The 22,834-nt window shown below is 34.8% G+C and overlaps 1 protein-coding gene across 1 annotated transcript in view; it reads left to right on the forward strand.

Annotated features, from left to right (window-relative positions):
* Positions 1-22,834, forward strand: part of LOC111063401 (aldehyde dehydrogenase, mitochondrial-like) — a 28,687-nt gene that overhangs the window by 2,761 nt on the left and 3,092 nt on the right. Inside the window, 9 exon segments of the mRNA XM_039429080.1 lie at positions 879-983; positions 5,309-5,423; positions 5,426-5,448; positions 9,546-9,792; positions 10,532-10,716; positions 14,025-14,174; positions 16,366-16,503; positions 18,803-18,967; positions 21,548-21,705. Coding sequence (XP_039285014.1) covers positions 879-983; positions 5,309-5,423; positions 5,426-5,448; positions 9,546-9,792; positions 10,532-10,716; positions 14,025-14,174; positions 16,366-16,503; positions 18,803-18,967; positions 21,548-21,705 — 1,286 coding nt within the window.

Below are 22,834 nucleotides of genomic sequence, written 5' to 3' on the forward strand. Positions count from 1 at the left end.
TCAAAAACAGGGTTTTTCGCGATTTTCTCGAAATCGGCTCCAACGATTTTGATTAAATTCATACCTGGAATAGTCATTGATGAGCTCTATCAATTGCCACAAGTCCCATATCTGTAAAAATTTTAGGAGCTCCGCCCCATCTATGCAAAGTTGGATTTCAGATTCCCAATTATCAGGCTTCAGATACAATTTAAACAAAAAAAATTCGAGTGGAGAAGATTGAGAATAAAAATCTCTACAAATTATGTTGAGTAACATTCTCACCTAAAATTGAAATTGAGCTCGAAATTAGAGAAAATGTGATTATCCAATTGCAAACTGTTGTCTATTAAATCATTCACTATGAAGAGATAGAAAGATTGAGCATGTAAATCTCTTAAATTAATGTCCTAAAATTGAAAATAAGCTTGAAATTTGAGAAAATGTGATTATTCAATTGTAAACTGTTGGCAACTGTTGATTCTATTAAATCATTCACTATGAAGAGATATCAGACCTCGTATATCTCCAGCGTTATTGTCCTGTCACCAGCTGGCTTAGATCTTTGTTTATAAGTAGACTTGTGATGCGCGTGAACACTAGCGTCAGGTGATCAATTCTAATAACGGGAAGGAAAGTTGTGTGAGTGCGCCACACCAGATTTTTCAAATAATCTTGTAACTTATACCGTAATTTAATTTCGATGATAACTATTATATTGTCAAAAAATATATACAGCTCAGTTATAATAGAATATTCACAAACAAACAAAAAACCGCAAATAACAAAATAATGTGAATTGTTTTTAAGTTTAATTGATTGATGTACTTTTTTTTTAATCAGAATAGAAATTTGTTATTCATTGTGTTTCATTGTATCATTTTCTTATTAATTTTCAGATTTTCATCAACAATAATTGGGAACACTCAGCATCAGGCAAAACATTTCCTACCATCAATCCTGCCACTGGAGAAGTAATAGCAAATGTGCAGCAGGGACAGAAGGTGAGACGATTTTTAAGTAATTTTCTTTCCACTATCTGAAAGTATTTTCCGATAATAAAATTAGTAGAATTGATTAATTCTTATTATTTTCCGATACTTTCTGATCATAATCTAATAAATTTATTTTAATAAATAAAAATCGAGCCTCAAATTTTGACATTCAATAACTTTTACATGTGTGCACCAAATTTGATGATTTTTTTTCGGTTGTGTTCGTTATGTTCAGGACCAGGTTTATGGCCTATCAAATTTATAATCCGACTTCAGGACTCTTTCCTATGGTCCTTCAAAGTATACATGTAACCTAATGCTTATGGGAGAAGATTTGTGATCTTACCCAATACCTACTATTACTTATCAATAGTAGGTATTGGCTGGCCACACACAGACATAAAAATCAGCTGATATAATCATTGCGTCATCCAACAGCCTTCTGTAGATAGTAGACAAGAGTCTGCTCCATAACCGCCCATGTATTTTATTCTACACGTCCCGACTAAAAACAAAATGACTTCTGTCATTTACACGTACGGGATAGGACATTCACGAATGACGCATCATCACGTCTCAACTGATTAACTTGAAATTTTGCATATAGATTCTTAATTATTTGAGGATGGTTATAGGCCTATTTCCAATTCTTCAAGATTCCATTACGTCAAGTTTTCAGTTTGTAAAGTTTTTAATTTTAGACCCCTGCGGAGCGCGGGTTACCTGCTATAGTGAAGCCCACGTTATAATGGCAGTGGAGAAAGATAGCAGAACAACGTTGCCAACCCTCTGTCTTGTCAATGCCCTCTATAGACGGTAGCTAATACAGGTTTATTGATGTAATATTAACTGTTCATTCTCGTTTAAAATAATCAATTATATTCAATTAAGCAAGAAATTATATTTTTCAATAATTCCATAATGCATTTTAATGATTAAGATGAATTATTTTGTTAATTAATTATTAGTTTTAAATTTTTGAAAGACGATCTAGCAACACTTGTTGTGTAGTTGAGAAGTTGATATTGTGGTAATTATTCACATTGAATGAAAAAGACTGAGAAATTGTCAAAAAACTACTGATTTATTGATAATTAGAAAGACCGGTTTCGGTTATTACACCATTGTCAATCTCTGATAAACTAAAACTAAATACAAGAGCAGCAGAATTTATACTAGTAGGCGAGTACTGCTATTGGTCACGGGCATGAACGCCTACCATTGGCCCAGCTAGACAGTCTCCTCCCACTCAACGGTGTGACAAAATGGCGGCTTAAGCAACAGAATCGCCACATCAACAGATCTAGCAACAGTGCACATCGAGAAAGAGATAGCGCTATCTGCTTTGTTGAATGATAGACAAGGATAGCAATTTCATTGCTAAATAAACACTGCCATCATAACAAGTTTACTGAGGGTAAACAAACAATATCAAAAACTGGTACTAAGATGAAATATTTTTTATTTCTCATTTGAATCATGTCTATAGTGTGATCCACGTTATAATGGCAGTGTTTGTTTGTTTAGCAATGGTATTGCTATCCTTGTCCATCATTCAACAAAGCAGATAGCGCTATCTCTTTCTCGCTTTGCTCTGTTGCCAGATCGTCTTTTACAATTTAGAATCAATAATTAATCAACAAAATATTGAATCTAGATTATGTAAATTCATTATAGAATTATTGGAGAATATAATATCTTGCTTAATAAATTAAAATTAATTATTTAACCTTCCGGTAGTCGCGCTCTACTCAATCACACGAGCAGGCGTGTTCAAATTTTCCAAATGTTATGCACTCTTTTTACCGTAAAAACATATCAATCAATTGTATAATTACTTTTTCCATCTTCTTAGATTATTTTACGGCTATGAACACTTTGGATGATTATCATGTCATAGCCCAGTAAGGTACATTAAGCACAGCCATCAATTCTGTGTTATTGGTTCGTATACAGTCTTTCCCTATCTTATGCACTTCGTGACTAAATGGCACCTAAAGACTGAACCATTGCTCGGTTGATACTGCAACTCAGTGGAGTGATGGGGGGAAAGTTCTATTGTACATTTCAAGATTAAGTAATGATTTTTATAATAAGGGGTTACCTAGATACTTTGAAGAAAATTACTTTGAATATAGAAATTGGTCATTTTTTGTATATTGGAATATGGGCTTAAGTACACTCAACAATAAATTTTTCATTTTTTGACCGAATTTGACTTATGATGCATGATTTTAGACCGCCTTGACGAGCCGAGAAGAATAAGGTGTAGTACGATGAAATTTGAGCATTGTGTCAAAAGTTATGAGTGTTTGAAATGTTGATCCTTGAGGTGTCCTTAAGCGCGCCTCTCCACTAGGAAATACTGAAATGTGTGTGTGTGTGTGTGTGTGTGTGTGTGTGTGTGTGTGTGTGTATGAGTGTATGTGCGTCTGTGTACACGATATCTCATCTCCCAATTAACGGAATGACTTGAAATTTGGAACTTAAGGTCCTTACAATATAGGGATCCGACACGAACAATTTTGATATAAAGCAATTCAAGATGGCGGATAAAATGTTGAAAATGTTGTCAAAAAACGGGGTTTTCAAGATTTTCTCGAAAACGCCATGTCGTCAATAAGTGTTTTACAAGAATAGTGCTATCTGCTTTGTCAAATTATAGAACACTTCCGCCTTATACCATTTATATCAAATGCTGTCTGAACCTCACTATGATTTAATTATTGACATCAGATCTGATTAATATCATCTTACAATAAATTATTTTATTAATTTAACATTAACAATCTAGTACCTAGCTGTATTGCATTCTGTTGCATGTTGTATGATACAGTATCACAGTGGTTTGTATCATGTTTGCTGCCTGCGCTATCTAGCGTCACTTTAAACAACTACATTAAGCTTTTCTCTACTCAATTTTCCGTCAGTGTAACTTTGTTCACTGCTTTTCATCAAATTTGAAGATGAGTTTTACAAAATTTACTATCAATAAACCTTCTTTGATGCGTGGAGAGCTAACAAAATGAATTTCAATGCAATTGGTACATAATAAATTACTGTAACTGACTTCAAAGGTGCTGCCTCTCGCCAGAGTTTTGTGCGAATGTTTGTATGGAAACGCACTGAACAACCAAAATTATGCCAAAATTATTAAGTTTTTAACTGTAGTATGATTTTTTGGAGGATCATTGTGATTTAAAGTAATTAATCATTACTTTCACAATGATTCCATATTTCAATAATTGAAGCGAATTTTTTTTTCCTACTGAATCAGTGAATGACATTGAAGGAATATTAGAGCTCGGTTCTCGCTCGATAGGCAAAACGCGCCAACTATATTGAGGTCCACGTTATAATGACAGTATTGGATCAACTTTGGTTTTTCACTATCCTTGTCTGTCATTCGACAAAGCCGGTGGTACTATCCTTTTCTAGGTCCACACCGATGATAATTATGTTTTCCTACAGTTACGTTGAAAAGTGGCCATTGCTGCACTGATTACAGAACGCAAAGAATCACTTTTCCGCTCTAGTGTGGGAAAAATTTTTCTGCACTCCAGATTTGCAACATGGAAACGCAAAATACTTAGTAGGTTATATGGAGCAACAGTGCAGCAAAATCAAAATGAAGTTGGTAACAGTGACTGCTGTGGCTGCTATAGTGAGCAGAGGTGCAACGAAGCACAACGCGCTAATTATTACATTATATATTATAACCAAGGACAACGAGGACTTTAGGATTTTAGGATTAAGGTTTTTATCAATAATAAAATTACACCGAAAAACATTTGATGCATTTCAGGCAATTTTACCCATAATTACCCACTTTTCATATTCAATGGTAACTGTAGGAAAAACTTTATGTGAAATACGTGCGCAAAGTTCCTCTGCTGCACTCAAGAAACCATTCCGCCCTCGCCTACGGCTCGGGCGTAAACGTTTCTTTCGGTGCAGCAAACTGTCACTTTGCGCACTAGTTGCACAAATAACTATTTTGACAGTACAGAAATATAATTAATAAATGCAGATAATCGGCATCGCTATTCTTCTATCTTTATCCACTGCCATTATAAGGTGGACCACACCCTAAAAAAGTTATTGAATGTCAAAATTTGAGGCTCGATTTTTATTTATATAGATAATTAATAAATATATTAAACATTTTATAATTCTTTATTGTTATTTGTCCTGTGGAATTTCTATGTACGCTGATGTAGACTACTGTTTTAGTAGGCCTACCTACTGTTACGGTGGTTTGTTTTATCATGATTATTTTAGTGTTCTCTGTTTTATTCTGTGGAATTCTGATGTTTAGTTGTGGTGTGTTGCAGGCAGATATTGATAGAGCAGTTGAGGCAGCCAACAAGGCATTCAGACTGAACTCGCCATGGCGGACAATGGATGCCTCGGAACGCGGCAGACTCATCTACCGGCTGGCCGATCTCATCGAAGGGATGCCACCTACCTGGCTGTGAGCATCTATCTAAGTTACTTGTCATAGCCTCGTTTCCCATTCAAATTTATTTTTCCTACAGTTACGTTGAAAAGTGGTCATTGCTGCACTGATTACAGAACGCAAAGAATCACTTTTCCGCTCTAGTGCGGGAAAAATTTTTCTGCACTCCAGATTTGCAACATGGCAACGCAAAATACTTAGTAGGTTATATGGAGCAACAGTGCAGCAAAATCAAAATGAAGTTGGTAACAGTGACTGGGCTGCTATAGTGAGCAGAGGTGCAACCAAGCACAACGCGCTAATTATTACTATTATATATTATAACCAAGGACAGCGACAGCACAGTGCCACCACAGCACACACCACACAGCTGCTGCCCCCCGCCATTCAAACACTACTACATTATTCAGGCAATTTTACCCATAATTACCCACTTTTCATATTCAATGGTAACTTTAATGGTACCATTGTTAATGGTAACAATGGAAAAACTTAATGTTAAATACGTGCGCAAAGTTCCTCTGCTGCACTCAAGAAACCATTCCGCCCTCGCCTACGGCTCGGGCGTAAACGTTTCTTTCGGTGCAGCAAACTATCACTTTGCGCACTAGTTGCACAAATAACTAATTTAATTTATTTATTTACATTACAATATGAGGGCACCAGGAAGAAGTACTTCCCATAATAGCCCTCTTGACACAACCAAAAATTACAATTTTAATATATTAATAGTATAATACAATATAGTATAAGCCTAATCCAATATAGAAAATTCACTAAATTAAATTATAGAATCCACATTCATCTCAAGATGATTCACCGCACACCACAATGAAGCCCTGTCAACATCAATCTGCAACTGATAGCAAATCTTCAGGACCTCGGACCACTCGATAAATCTGGATATCATCAGCAAAAACTAGACATTCCGAGGACAATAGTTGGTCGAATCACCTATTGATTACAATATGTATAAGCACTTGTATCGATTATACTGTAATATGCATCAATACTGTAATCTAAGCTAATCTGGAAAAATTCACTCTTTTGATGGAGGTGCTCTCCCCTCTTCTCCCAGCCTGCCGCTCACTGGGCCCTATTCTCTAGTCATTGAAAAGCGTTTCACTTGCAGAGTGTAGAAAGTAAAGTAAATTCGTACTGCTGTTCAATGCTAGGGATTCTTTTGCGGGAAGGTCGCACGTGGCCTGAATTTATAATCAACCTTGAATAACAGCTGATCGTGCCCGAGTATGCAAATTTTTATTCAAGCTTCTAATCTGACAAGTTTTTAATTCTTCTAGTTTTCAGTTGTTTTGTGGCGAAAAAATAGCGTTTGCAACGCTGGCAAAAATGTTTTGCCGGCTCTCGAACGGAGCTCCAGGTTCTCGTCTTGGTCTCGAACTAGGAAACTGCGATCTCGAACCGGCAAACACACATTTTCTGCCCTAGATGCGAAACATACTATGAATATATTCATTGAATAAATAATATTCTATTTATTTCCTATTAAGTATTATTTTGACGTACTGAAAAATCTTGAAGAATTAAAAATAGGTCTACAACCATCATCGGTAAATTGAGAATCTATATGCAACATTTCAAGCTATGTTATGTTATTGAAGGGACGGAATCAAGGATGCAAAGGTTCAAAGAACCTCACACGTCAACTGAAGCTTATTGTGTGTCTCAAGTATGTTAGTTAGGCAAACCAATACCTGTGTCCTTTACAAGAACCAGGAGTTTTTTCTCTATACATCCCATTTGTGGCGAATCATATGATTGCCACCTCCACCTGTGATGTTTTCAACTGATATAGTTTGTTTATCACTTGTAACATTTTTATTTCAATATTTTATCTAGAGTTCAATTTTGTCATTCCAACATTAAAATTATTTCATCGTTCATCAAGTTTCATTTAATCAATTTAAACATAGGAATCAACAAATTAAATTCATATACATCCCATTCATCACCAGGTCACTAACAGCCAAACAGAGCCCTTAACTCTTAGCCTCTTAGCCCCTAGTCTTTCGCAATCCAGTTTGATATGCTTGGCAGTCTCTTCAGACTGATTACAAAGCCTAAACATCTGACTTTCATTTCTGAATCCAATTGTGTGGATATGTTTCCTGAAGTGACCGTGTCCAGTTATCAGGGCAGTCAACTGCTTGACCTGACCTCTACCCAAACTCACCAGCCAGCTGGTAAAGTAAGATCTTGACCAGGGTGATCTTGTCATTGCTGGTGGTGTAAGTCCCTGGACCATTTACTTATTGTATGGAAGGCAGTTCAATTCAATTCAAAATTCTTTATTCTTAAAAATGCACTATACAATAAAATTAATAGTATTATTATTACTAGAATACAGTTGTTTTGCTTATGCCACAGCTTGGCTCTGTACCAAAGAATGGCATACTGGAACCCCGCTTAGCAAGCTCATCTGCACGCTCGTTACCTCTTATTCCTACAAGGCCAGGTACCCAACCAAAATGCACAGAGTTGCGTGTTGCAAGCCTGCTGAGTGATTTAAATCACTCCACACCAATTTAGACTTGATTTCATTGGAGTCAAGAGCCTTAAACTTAGCGCCGCAGTGCAGGATGGTTTCTCACAGCTTGGCGTTGTTGTCGTTTGAGATGGGTGTCTGGCTTGGAAGTGTTTCGGCCGCATTGCAGGATGACTGTTAACGGTTGCCGGAAGATCAACAGCTGGGTTTTTTCGTGATAGAGAAATTCTGATTGCAGATTCGTTCTCAGCGACCCCAAGTTTAGCCTGAAGGCTCAGAATGTCAACATTGTTTTTAAATAATTAAAAATCATCATGAAAAGTCATCAATATGGTAGTACACCACGTTTCTGAAAAATTTTTACTGGCGAGTGGAGTTATTATTGATTATAGGTAACACAAAAATCAAAATAATCGTGAGAAAGAAAACTGCTGATGAACGCGAATAAGACCGTCACTCCATTGTTCTATTGTCTCGGCTGCTTGGCTGAGCCTGGCTGGAGGGATGAAATAACCGACTGGATTGATCTTTCGTCTGTCCGCTAGGCAGAACTACGCCGACCATTGCTGGGTGGAAGAGCTTACTGCGGCCGCTCGCATTCCCACCAACGCTGCTATTATTTGCTGTCTCAGCGCCTAGTCCGAGTCAGACAAGCATCCAGCCTGCACTGCGGAGCTAGGTTGAGGGCTGTCTGACAAATCAAATCAAATTTTATTGTCTTACAAAAAATATTCACAAATGAATACAGATTACAAAAAGTAATATTTTAGAATAAGAATATTTTAGAAGTATAATTTTTTAACATATTAATATACTAATTCGGCGAAACCAGCAAAACCACAGTTTGAGTGCCGGTGACGAGTACCAAAAAGAAAACGATACTATTACTTCCAATAGAAAAACTTTGATTCAACAAGGTAAGCTCAACTATAATATTATAAGTATACAATTCAATCAAGGTGAAAGTGGGGAAAACACAAATATATATACTGTATGTAAGTTTGATGGCAATACTAGAGAAAAAAAATCAAATTGTGTTGTGAATTAGGTGAAAAACATTTGTTGATTTAATCCAATCAATTATTTGTTTTGTACTTGATTTAGTGATGCTATCTAAAATTAAATTTTCGGGTAACAGGTTAATCAATTTATTTACTACATAGGGGAACTGTCTACGGCATACTATTAGGTCTGTCCTGGAAACACGGTAATTTGATGATGATCTGAAATTGTAAGCTGGAAAGTATGAAGTGAAAGTATTTTTGGATCTATTGATATAAAGTATTAAATTTTCTATATAGAGTTGTCTCACTGTTAGAACCGGGAATTCTTCATAAAGTAAGTGACTGGGATATCGTCTCGGCCTTTGGAGAGCAGCTTTTAGTATGTGCCTCTGAATCACACCTATTTTATTGAAATGAGTGTCTGAGGCTCTGTTATGAAATGAGTGTTAAGACAAGATTAACATTTCAAGTTAATCAGTTGAGTAGTTCTGATGTGATGATGCGTCATTCGTAAATTTCCTATCCCGTACGTGTATAATAAGCCGATTCTTTCCTTTATTATAGTATAGATTTTTTTCCAACTAACTGTTCTATTTGTTTAGAGCCTGGAGACGCTGGACAACGGCAAGCCGTACGCGCAGTCTTACGCGGTGGACGTGAACCTGAGCGTGAAGGCGCTGCGTTACTACGCGGGATGGGCCGACAAGAACAACGGCAAGGTGGTGCCTATGGACGGCGCTTTCTTCGCCTACACGCGTCACGAGCCAGTCGGCGTCTGCGGCCAGATCATCCCCTGGAACTTCCCCATCCTCATGATGGCCTGGAAGCTGGCGCCTTGTCTTGCCACCGGTAGGCTACTCATAACTTATGCATCAACTCTTACATTCCATCATTGAACTTTCATGCATTTAATCACTTGCTATGCATTGCAGTAGTTTCTCCATTTACAGATGGAATTAAATGGAGAATGCATTTATTTAAATGCTAATTAATATATAATTATTATTTAACGAAAATCCTAAATAAATGCTGTAAATCACCCCGAAGACTTCTGCTACTGCAGACATTGACAACAGGGTTAACAGCTAGATGGAAATTCGATGAGAACTACTATCCAAAAATTAGTTTCCAGCCCGGGAATCGAACCCGGTACCTCCCAATTGCTAGTCAGGAATGCTTGGATTTTTGGATAGTAGTTCTCATCGAATTTCCATCTAGCTGTTAACCCTGTTGTCAATGTCTGCAGTAGCAGAAGTCTTCGGGGTGATTTGCAGCATTTATTTAGGATTTTCGTTAAATAATAATTATAAGTTTCTCCATTTATTAAAATCAAATTTATTTTTTATCAAATTGAAAACAATACAATAGAGGCATATTATAATGTATGGTCTATCAGAGAATTGTTAAAGAGGCTGTTGCTTGAAAGGCCATACTATGGCCATACTAGACAATCCATGGAATCCAATCTGAAGAATTAAACAATTCAAAAACTCTGTGATTGATAATGATAGAAAGGTAGCCTACAGTAGGAACAAATCAATTGAATTTTGAATTGATATTATCAGTTTGATATTGTTTGTGAACTCAGGAAACACGTTGGTGCTGAAGCCAGCAGAACAAACGCCGTTGACTGCGCTGTACATCGCACAGCTCACCCAGGAGGCCGGCTTCCCTGACGGCGTCGTCAACGTCGTCCCCGGATATGGAGACGCTGGCGAGGCACTCACTCTGCATCACCATGTCGACAAAGTGGCCTTCACTGGATCAACTGAGGTGCGTGCCGTAGCTCATAGCTGATTGCAGAAAGACTTGAATATGCATTTGAAGCATGAACAATACTTGAAATCAACTTTAGTAGACAGAAGGTTGAACACTCACAGGTGTAAGATTCAAAGTGGTGGGGGGAACGCCAGCGTGACGTCACGTGTAGTAAAAAAGTGATGAGTAACCACACTGAGCATACAGTTTATTCACTGTAGCTTCAAATACATCGTCGTTTAACACCCTTACAATTGAGATCATTAAAATGATCTGTTATTCTAGCGAATGAATCACCGATTATAATGATAATGTTAAATATTTCAAGTTCCATCTAGCTGTTAACCCTGTTGTCAATGTCTGCAGTTGCAGAAGTCTTCGGGGTGATTTACAGCATTTATTTAGGATTTTCGTTGAATAATAATTATATATTAATTAACATTTGAATAAATGCATTCTCTATTTAATTCCATCTGTAAACTGGTTGGCCGCTATGGCTTCGTATAAAATGAGCGCTGCTATCCAGAGATTGTCAGTTTGGTGTAAGGGTAAGCATTCCTGACTGGCAATTGGGAGGTTCCGGGTTCGATTCCCGGGCTGGCAAATAATTTTTGGATAGTAGTTCTCATCGAATTTCCATCTAGCTGTTAACCCTGTTGTCAATGTCTGCAGTTGCAGAAGTCTTCGGGGTGATTTACAGCATTTATTTAGGATTTTCGTTGAATAATAATTATTTCAAGTTCATTTAACTTGTATAAATAACATGAAGTAGTGAAAGTTTTTCAAGAATCTAAAAACGTGACATGAAAAAGTCAATAAGCTGGAAAAGCGTTAGTAGACAGACAACGTTATACTATTTAATTTCAGATTAATCAATAAAACAATCTTGAGAAACCAATGCATTGCAATAAACCGATCCCGATAAATCCGAAGCATTGCATTCATATGAGTTCAAAAAACACATGCTGGTATCAAGCACGTGTTCTACGAGAATCAAAATATCTCATCCCCGGAATTCACAAGCTGATGTATAGCCAAACTACAAAATATAAACACGACCTAGAAGATGGAGAAACCTTAAGGGTTTGAAAGAGTTGCTTAGGAGGTGGGGTTTTCGATTTTAAATGGCAAAATGCTTGTATTATTCGAATGTTCTGATAATTATTGTAAAACAGAAACAGAAAGCTTTCATGTCAGAATATGTTTGTGTCATATAATTTGACTATACGTCACCGTATGATTTTCAAGAATGCGATATTCTGCCTTCTCTGTACTACAGCCTACGTCACGGCTGCAGTTCCCCCACTCCAATTGCATGTCAACTTGAATACTATAGATGAGTGACCAACCTTCTGTCTACTAATTTTGACTTGAAATCATTTTTCTCAAAAACAACTTGAAGACGTAGTGACTTGAATATGAAATACCCGTCACAATATGGGTCTGAAATTTAATTATAAATTACCATCATATATTAAAGAATCTGAGAACATAGTCATCTTCAAAAGACAGTTATTTTATTAATATTTAATTGAAGGTGTACACTACAGTGTGCAAGAATTTATGGATCAGTATGTTCCAGGATGTTGATCCTATTAGGTTTTATATTCTCATGTATCAATATGTACAGAAAACACTTTAAAGTTTGTAATATAAATTAAAACAGGAGACACAAGACATAAATAGATTAGGGTAGGGTGTCAACCCCTACATGGTTCAGGAAAGCGACTCAGCTTGTCAAAAATTTCTGTTTATAATGTAAGTTTTTAAGTGTTTCCAATCTATCTATGTCTTGTATCTCCTATTTTAATATATATGTACATATTTTCTGGACTATTGTTCCACTCTTGATGATTTCCTATACTCTTCAAGAGTCACCAGGAAGAAAAATTAAACAAATGAATTTCTGATATGAAATCTATTTCCTATAAAAACTTAAACATCAATTTGAGGCATGAACAACATTGAATCTATCTTCTCATGCCCTTTTTCAAAGCGCTAAAACAGCAACTGATTCATGCTACATGTTTAATATTTGTTTTAATATGTTTGTCTATGTTTGTCTAATCTACATGTTTTAATACTTTGTCATAATACAAGTGTGTGCTTCATCGAAAACACGAGTCTAGAAAAAGCGAATGTGTAAAAAGCGAATATGATAGTTTTTCTTTCCAATGTCAAGAAAGGTATGATCTCTACTGTTGAGAAGATATGATTTCAACTGTGTTTCATTTCTGATTATGTAAAACGACTGTAAGACACTATTTATAACTGTTGATGATTTTAAGACATAATTATTTAACTCAATACATACAACATTTTAAACTGGTGAAAAGATAAATGATCTCAACTGTGTTTCATTTCTAATGATGAAAGATGACTGTATAGTAAATAATTCATTATTAATAAAGGCAGAAAATGGTTTCCTTATGAATCTGTCTGGAGTCATTGAGTGCTGTGGAAGAGGATCTTGATATAATTGAAGATATGGCAGTAGCTGCTGTACTAATAATCCATTGATGCTTATTATATTAATGTATTTATTTATATAATGTATTTATTTATATGCATTTATTATATTAATGTAGGCATTTATAACTTGAAATTTAAAATCTCACAGTACTGTAGCTGTTGAATTAATAATCCATTGATGCTACTTTGCTTCTAAAGGAGAAATATTTGCATTTAATTATATTAATGTAGGCATTTATAACTTGAAATTTAAGATCTGACAGTGCTGTTGCATAAATGATCCATCACTTGGCGCTACTTTCCTACTAATCTACAAGTGTTTGTATCCAATCAAATGCAGGCATTCAGTATTACCATAGAGAAACAATAGCGTAAGTAGATATCCCATGGTATAGGGAATTTATGTCGCAACTTTTACTGTTATCTCAAGCCGATTACTGTCGATTATTATCAATTTTTACTGTTTTGTTGGGGTGATAGTGTATGAACGGCACCATTTGAGAGACTACCAGCATCACACAGCTGCATAGGAAAGAACTACGTGAACTATCAGCTTGGGATAACAGTAAAAGTTGCGACATAAACGCCCTATACCTTGGGATATCTACTTGTGCTATCGTTTCTCTATGGTATTACTCATTTTTCATTCAATTATATTAATGTAGGCATTAATAACTTGAAATTTAAAATCTGACAGTACTGTAGCTGTTGAATTAATAATCCATCACTTGGCGTTTCTTTCCTTCTAACTTACAAGTATTTTTATCCAAATGCAGACATTCTTTATAATCAATTTTTTAATTAATTCACTGTTTGAGTATAACATTGAATCTTTCTTCGGCTTTTTGCAGGTTGGAAAGAAAATCAAACAGGGTGCCGGAGCCTCAAACTTGAAAAGAGTCACCCTTGAATTAGGAGGAAAATCTCCCAACATTATTCTAGAAGATTCCGATCTCGACTTTGCTGTTGAAGGAGCCCATTCCGCTCTGTTCTTCAACATGGTAAAGTAATAAACATCTTACCTTACCTAAGTTGTTGAAATAAAACTCGAATTAATACTATTTAATCATAATCTATAATTGATAAAGTCTTCATCGAATAAAAACACACATATGTTGTCAAATTCTACGTAGTTCAAACTGATTAAGTTTAATCTGTATAAGTTTAATCTGATTAAGTTTAATCTGTATAAGTTTAATCTGATTAAGTTTAATCTGTATAAGTTTAATCTGATTAAGTTTAAACTGTGTAGAATTTGACAACATATGTGTGTTTTTATTCAATTATGGAACGGTTCTACAATATTGACAATGACTCAGTCGAAAGGCATCATCATTGTTGTGTGGCCCAGTGGAGATTACTGTGCAGACTTTGCTTGGTCATTAGATATAGAAAGTCATTATTTTCTATCTTTAGAACACTAGTGATCTCGGCTAACTATTTCGGCTGGAGATATCCAGCTCAAAATGCCGCTAATATACTGTCAGCTGTTCTGTTGAAAGCAATGGAAAGACAAGAGGAATATTACAAGTTGCTTAGAGTTATTAATAATTGAGTTATAAATAATTCCCGGCCAGACTAAGGAGTTGCACCCTTCAGTCTGCTAGTGCTACCTGGTCGTGGGTTCGAATCCCGCCGAATCCCATTAAATAGGCATGGATGTTTGATCGTCTCAAAATTCACCCTCGCACTTCCCATTACCCACGCACAAGCAACAAGCTCATGTGGGCATCATCCGCAGTAAAAAATCAGCTGAATTGTAATATGTAATGAAATTACTAAATTTTTTTCTTACTCTAAATGTTATCTTGTTCCTCAAGAATGTATGATAAGTTATGTTCAATCTAATAGAATCTATAAGGACAGAAAAATAAACATTTTGTTAATAACTTTGGTGTAAACGCAGGTTTACACTTATTGACATTCAATACCGGTGATTCTGCACTATAGTGAGGTCCACGTTATAATGGCAGTAGAGAAAGATAGGAGAACAACGTTGCCAATCCTCTGTCTTGTCAATGCCTTCTATAGACGGTAGCTGATACAGGTTTATTGATGTAATATTAACTGTTCAAGAAGGTCGGAGTGAGTCAGTTCCTTTGACTAACGGGTTCGATCTGTATACTGGTTCAAAGAATATATGTTGAGAATTTGACGTTGTTTTATAAAAGCATTAGAAAGTTATTGTCGAACATGCAAACAAACTGTCCTCATACATTCAATTAATACATCTCTAAATAAACGCAATTATTATTCAATTCCAAAACTTGATTCAAATCCAAAAACCGACAATGAAGCGAACCTCAAATCAAAAGTAGTAACTCGCTTCGCTTGTTACAATACAATTCGAGTGACACAAAAGTGTTGCTTAGTTCCCATGTTTTTTTTTGGACTGAAATTATAAAGAAATTGTTCGTGAAAGTCTAACCTCATCTTGGACTGTGTCATCATCTAAATTTGGAAGAAAAATAGCACAAGGACTACCCCATCATCTTATCTACCAATGTTACTTGAAACCTAGATGATAAAAATTTACAATTTACGATACAAATGACACTGATGTAATCAAAGCTAAATAAACAGAGCTGAGTTTAATCTAAAGCAAACAAACTGATTTAATCAGTGTCATTTTAATAAAAACTTGTAGTATCCTTTATTATTAAAAACTTTAAAATATTTCAACGACTAGTCTCGACCATAACTTAGGTCATTTTCAAGTTGAAATTTTGAAATGTGATTATTCAATTGCAAACTATTGGCAACTGTTGATTCTATTAAATCATTCACTACGAAGAGATAGCAGATCTCGTGTGTCTCCAGCGTTATTGTCCTGTAACCAGCTGGCTCAGATCTTTGAATAGTAGACTTGAGATGCGAGTGAACACTAGCGTCAGGTGATTAATTTTCATAACGGCAAGGAAAGTTGTGTGAGTGCGCCACACCAGATTTTTTATATTTTTTTATTAAATTTGTACAAAAGTAGCATATAAATGAAGTGTTTTCAGTGTCATTTGTATCGTAAATTGTATATTTTTATCAACTAGGTTTCAAGTACGGACAATCAGCAGCCAGTGTTTGTAGTAAGGTAGGAAATAATTAGAAGTAGGTATAGTAGATATACATTTGTAAATAATTTGAAAAATTGAGTAAGTATAGAAATAGTAGATGTATCATTTGTGGTGTGATGTACAGGGCCAGTGCTGTTGTGCTGGTTCGCGAACATTCGTCCAGGAATCAATTTACGACGAGTTTGTCGCTCGCAGTGCGGCCAGAGCCAAGAAGAGGGTCGTTGGCAATCCTTTCGATATGAATGTCGAACAAGGTCCACAGGTAATTTATCAATTCACTATGATTAACTAGTAGTTCTGCGAACAGAAGACCTCGCTCATGAATACAACTTTCAAATCAAAGTGAAGGGCCCTTATGAAAGTACAGTATATTGTGAAGATTTAGCAATGTCATCTATTATTTTTCCATTGAAATGCTAGTGACAATGTTTCCAGGGACATCGGACTTATAAATTTATTTTGAGGAAGTACTTTCACATTGTCCCCATATTTACAATATTAACCTATATTACAACTTTTTAATAATTAATTATAAGATATTGTCAACTGACGGAGAAATGGAATATGCAGTAGGCAATTTATACGATGAATCGTCTTACAGACAATAGTGAGACAATGACAGGAGATAGCTAATGATGGTTTTAATTTTGATGGAAAGTGGTTCTAATGTTATGGCTTGTTATGATATGCAGAATGTTAAGTGCTCAGAACTCGGTTTCAGATCTCATACTAAAAACAAAAGCAAATAGTTTTCCAGAAACTATTCGTCTATGAAACAGGGAAATTTCGTGTTGAAAAGGGGAAAAAATGTGCAGTCAAGTGAGACGTTTTCTACAATTATTAATAAATACAGCACATTTTAGAGCGGCACTAGTTCTATTATAAAAAATGAGAGCAAATGCTCTTATTTATATCTATTTTGGAAAAGATTTACTCTTAACATATTGTAAATACAATGATCTTTCATTTTGAAAAGAATAAAAATTGCTGTATCTTGCAAAATAACGACACTAGATACGGATAAGTTACTTTCTGGAAGGAGGTTTGTCTGCGGTTTATCAAATTACAAAAAAACCGGTGGTCTTATCAAAAATCGTTACACATACGTTTCTGCGCCTTGTTTCAAAGAACTTGTATACCAAATTTTATCCAAATCGGACAATAACTGCGACCGTAACTGCGGTACAAACAAACAAACAGACAAAATCCGATCGAGTCGAAACTAAGACCTCAGGTTCGCTTCGGTCAATTATCAGGTAATTATCAATTATCAGGTAATTCATCAATCGATCCATTATGATCATATAATTCTATTTCAATAATGAAGTAGAGCAAAATTTCATCTATTCAATGATACAAAACTCTTTAAGATGAATGGGGAGACCCAACAGGTACAATCCAAAACTGTTCTCCCCTGGAGTTTCATGATCTGCCTTCTCTGAACTCAACAAATAATAATAATAATATCGAGTGACCTGGCTGGCTCAGGTCTGGTGTCAGAGTTTTTCAGGTCGCAACTGATCAACTCAACAAATGATGGAATAGAACGGTATTTCAAAAAGTACGATCTAAGTAAAATATCTGAGGCTCATCAAATAAATTTTTTTCCAAGCATCGATCGAAAAATATATTCTGCCAAAAAGAGGAATTCTCCTTGTAAAATCGTTCAATTATTGTACGTTAATGAATATAGTAGTTCCCAAATTAATATTCATTTAGAAATTATATTTTTTCTAATTCACTTGTCAATTCTTGTGGCGTTTCTCCAGTGAATGAATCTTTTGTCAATCTAATTTTAGATTTATTTATGTCGTGAGATTATTGAAATGAATACTGGAGAATCACGCTGGGAATTCAACTATATCAATGTCATAAGAATCAATTAATTGTGATCTGTCACAATATTGTAGTTGAACTAATACAATATAATGTATGAATTCATAAATATCAATTTAGCTGTATTACATTACTGATTTCATAGTTTTCTGGTGGTCATTATTGGGAAACTAAAAGTTATTGACATCAATGTCAATAAAATTATATTAAATGACATCTTCAATTAAATGACATTACTGTCATCTAGTACAAAGTCATTCTATTCTATTCTGTCATTGAAATAGTTTTACCATTTCTATTATTTTATCTTTTAGGGCCAGACCATATTAAGCATTTTTTCAAGCGGGTTTTTCAGGCGCCAACTCAATCAGCCAATCACATATCTTTCTGCCCTGCCGACTCTAAAAATGCCGCCTGAAAACGCTTAATATGGTCTCGTAGCCTATTGAATTATTTTCCCGTCTGGAGTAAATGATTTTATAGGCGCAGTATTTCAGTAACATACTTTTCAATTGAATTTATTGCCAAAAATCACAAATACATATTTTTACAATAAGAGCATACAATAATAGACATTGATTATAACTTGAGGGTAGCAATAACATCTATGTTAATATTTGGCACTGCCAACATAAGATTCCTTGTGTGTTGGCAGTGAGTTGTATACTATAATACAGCAAATGTATTGTTGAAATTTGTGTTAAGGAAACTCTCTCTGGTTTCAGGTTGATGAAGAACAAATGAACAAGATTCTTGACCTGATTGAAAGCGGTAAAAAGGAGGGAGCCAAGGTTGTCAGTGGCGGAAATAAAGTGAACTCAAAAGGGTATTTCATCGAGCCCACTGTATTCGCTGATGTCACCGATAACATGAGGATTGCTCGGGAAGAGGTTCGTTCAATAAAGCTTGACTTCAAAGTTAATTGTACAACTTTGAGTAAGATTCACATGTTTCTTCAGGTTAAAGGGTATTCTACATCATATATCAAATAGCCCATAATATTGCAATATTTTTCAAACCAATCATTGGTAATTTTTTCAATTATTTCTATTAAAACTATTCACTAGAATTAACCATTAATTTTGTTCTCTTATTTCTTATCCTAAAATATTAATTTTTATTGCTAAAGTCTTCCAGTGAAGCCTACAGTTCTAATCTATAATTTCACTACTTTAAATTCGTTCACTACACATTTATTTTATATACTTTTTCGATTCACTAGCACTACACCAACTCGAAGGGCGTTGTTATCTTCAACCTCCTTGTGAGTTCAGTGCTGTCTAGTAGTTGGATGACTTCGGTGTTGTCGTGTTGATGAAGACGTGACTCATGATGGGCTGCCAATCGTCTTATCTCACTGGTCACTTAGGGGTTGTGCAGATCTCGGTGCAAATCGCTGTTCCTTATGTACCAGGGCGCATTCACCATGTTCCGCAGTACTTTGTTCTGAAATGTTTGAATCTGATTGATGTTAAAGTTCTAGAGCATCCCCAAACCTGGATTCCATACGTCCAGACAGGTTTTAGAATTTGTTTGTAGATCAATATTTTGTTGTCCTATGAGAGTTGTGATTGTCGGCCCACAGCCAGTAGATTTTACTGTATTGTTTGGTAATTTAAACACAATAAAAATATCAAGTTCCCTCCATTTTACTGCAATTGAAAATTACTATTACTATGGTTGTTAATAATGTATATTGTGTTTCAGTGATCAGTACCCCTAAAAAAATGAATATTGGTGTTTATTATAAACTTGTAACTTGAAATAATATTGCAATCGTTTGTGGTTGGTTTCCTAAGCCAGACTATCTGGTTTAAAATTTTCTTTTCTTTGAAGAACATCAACAATAATCAAATCGATATTTTCAATATGAAGTTGAAAAATGGGTTTTCATGTCATGTGCTGAGTTTATTGAAACGACAAAAAGTACCTTTTGCTTAATTCTATACTTGAAATTTCAAGATTTTGAAAGGCTGAAGGTTTTTCTAAAGCTTTAATAAAAAACCAAGATTCTGTTTCAAATTTGGAGCATTGATCTTTTACAGAGATTCTTGGATTTTTGTTAGTTTTCATCATCTCTTTCTCGCTTTTATGAATTCAATCAATATGTATATGTGTCTAGTTTTCGATGACAAGATAAATTGCATAGAAGCCTTGTAACCATTAATTTTGTTCTCTTATTTCTTATCCTAAAATATTAATTTTTATTGCTAAAGTCTTCCAGTGAAGCCTACAGTTCTAATCTATAATTTCACTACTTTAAATTCGTTCACTACACATTTATTTTATATACTTTTTCGATTCACTAGCACTACACCAACTCGAAGGGCGTTGTTATCTTCAACCTCCTTGTGAGTTCAGTGCTGTCTAGTAGTTGGATGACTTCGGTGTTGTCGTGTTGATGAAGACGTGACTCATGATGGGCTGCCAATCGTCTTATCTCACTGGTCACTTAGGGGTTGTGCAGATCTCGGTGCAAATCGCTGTTCCTTATGTACCAGGGCGCATTCACCATGTTCCGCAGTACTTTGTTCTGAAATGTTTGAATCTGATTGATGTTTAAAGTTCTAGAGCATCCCCAAACCTGGATTCCATACGTCCAGACAGGTTTTAGAATTTGTTTGTAGATCAATATTTTGTTGTCCTATGAGAGTTGTGATTGTCGGCCCAACAGCCAGTAGATTTTACTGTATTTGTTTGGTAATTTAAACACAATAAAAATATCAAGTTCCCTCCATTTTTACTGCAATTGAAAATTACTATTACTATGGTTGTTAATAATGTATATTGTGTTTCAGTGATCAGTACCCCTAAAAAAATGAATATTGGTGGTTTATTATAAACTTGTAACTTGAAATAATATTGCAATCGTTTGTGGTTGGTTTCCTAAGCCCAGACTATCTGGTTTAAAATTTTCTTTTCTTTGAAGAACATCAACAATAATCAAATCGATATTTTCAATATGAAGTTGAAAAATGGGTTTTCATGTCATGTGCTGAGTTTATTGAAACGACAAAAAGTACCTTTTGCTTAATTCTATACTTGAAATTTCAAGATTTTGAAAGGCTGAAGGTTTTTCTAAAGCTTTAATAAAAAACCAAGATTCTGTTTCAAATTTGGAGCATTGATCTTTTACAGAGATTCTTGGATTTTTGTTAGTTTTCATCATCTCTTTCTCGCTTTTATGAATTCAATCAATATGTATATGTGTCTAGTTTTTCGATGACAAGATAAATTGCATAGAAGCCTTGTAAGCATTCATAGTAGGCCTATATTTCTTATTGAAAATCTATTTTTCTGCTTTTTTTTTAGATATTTAGTCCGGTTCAACAAATATTGAAGTTCAAAACACTGGATGAAGTGATTGAGCGAACCAACGAATCTATGTATGGATTAGGATTTATATGTATGGATTTTTATGTATGCCTATATTTTAAAATTGAAATTTATTCATTCTGCTTTCTTCGTAGATATTCGGTCCGGTTCAACAAATATTGAAGTTCAAAACCCTGGACGAAGTGATTGAGCGCGCCAACGATTCTATGTATGGATTAGCAGCTGCCGTCTATACAAATAACATAGATAATGCAAACACTATTGTACAGGGCGTCAGAGCTGGAACTGTTTGGTGAGTTAGCATTTTTTCTTTTTGAGGGTAATGTTCACGTGAGCTCTATAGTCAGATTCAGGTTATAAAGTCATCATAATCTGATAACCATTGGTTTGTTATCCTTGTCTGCCATTAGGCTAATCTCTTTCCTTCTCTTACTCCACACCGTGGCCAAATTGTTTCTAGACTATGTAGAAGTATAATGAACTACAAAAATTTCACATCTAAATTATGCTAATTTATATAGATATTTATTTGAGATAGAATTGATTAATATTTTGTGCTAGGGTAATGAAAGGAATGATGATGATGATGATAATAAGTATAATTTATTTCATTTATAATACTAATACAAATCATATTATTTATTCAATTTATTGACATTCACAATTATTATACTTATTTATTATACAATGATTGATAGAGATGATGAGATATGAGTGTACCTACAGTTTTATGTGGGTTTCGAAACATCGGGAGGCGACCTTTAGACTCTTATATTCATTTATTTGTATCTAAAGATATAGGCTACATAATATGTATTAATTATAACAATTAGTTTTTTGTACGGTTATCTATTTATTTATTTATTCATTTATACATTGATAAATACAATATCATTCTCAACTATGAATGATTTGGGAAAGGAAAACAACAGGCTTAAAGCCCAAAACTGTTCCTTTCCCAAATTTAGATAGAAATTGACCAAAAATAGGTTATGCTTATCACTTCATTGGCTAAGTTTTGTCTAATTTTGAGTCCAAAATATATATAAACTAGGAATTTAGAATTTAGATAACAGATGGAAATTACTGAGATATTGCAATTATTCAAATGCTAATGAATTGATTATTACAATAAATTATTAAAAATTACAGCATTTAATTTGGATTTTCGTTTGATAATAATAATGAATTTAGATAAGTTGAAAACCAAATTGAATAAATTATTTCACCTAATCATCACTGATAAATACTGGAAAATACTGTATTAATTATTGAAAATTTTTTAACTTGAAAAGAAACTCAGACTTGTGCAGCAGAAAATCTAGTGCAGCAGAACAGCTTAGAAATTGCCTTAGTATGCTGCACACGTCAGGATGGTAGCTGAGTTGAAGTTCAGTCGAAGCTCTCTCGAAGGGCACTCA

This window comes from Nilaparvata lugens, chromosome 1, assembly GCF_014356525.2.
Source record: "Nilaparvata lugens isolate BPH chromosome 1, ASM1435652v1, whole genome shotgun sequence".
Classification (NCBI taxonomy): domain Eukaryota; kingdom Metazoa; phylum Arthropoda; class Insecta; order Hemiptera; family Delphacidae; genus Nilaparvata; species Nilaparvata lugens.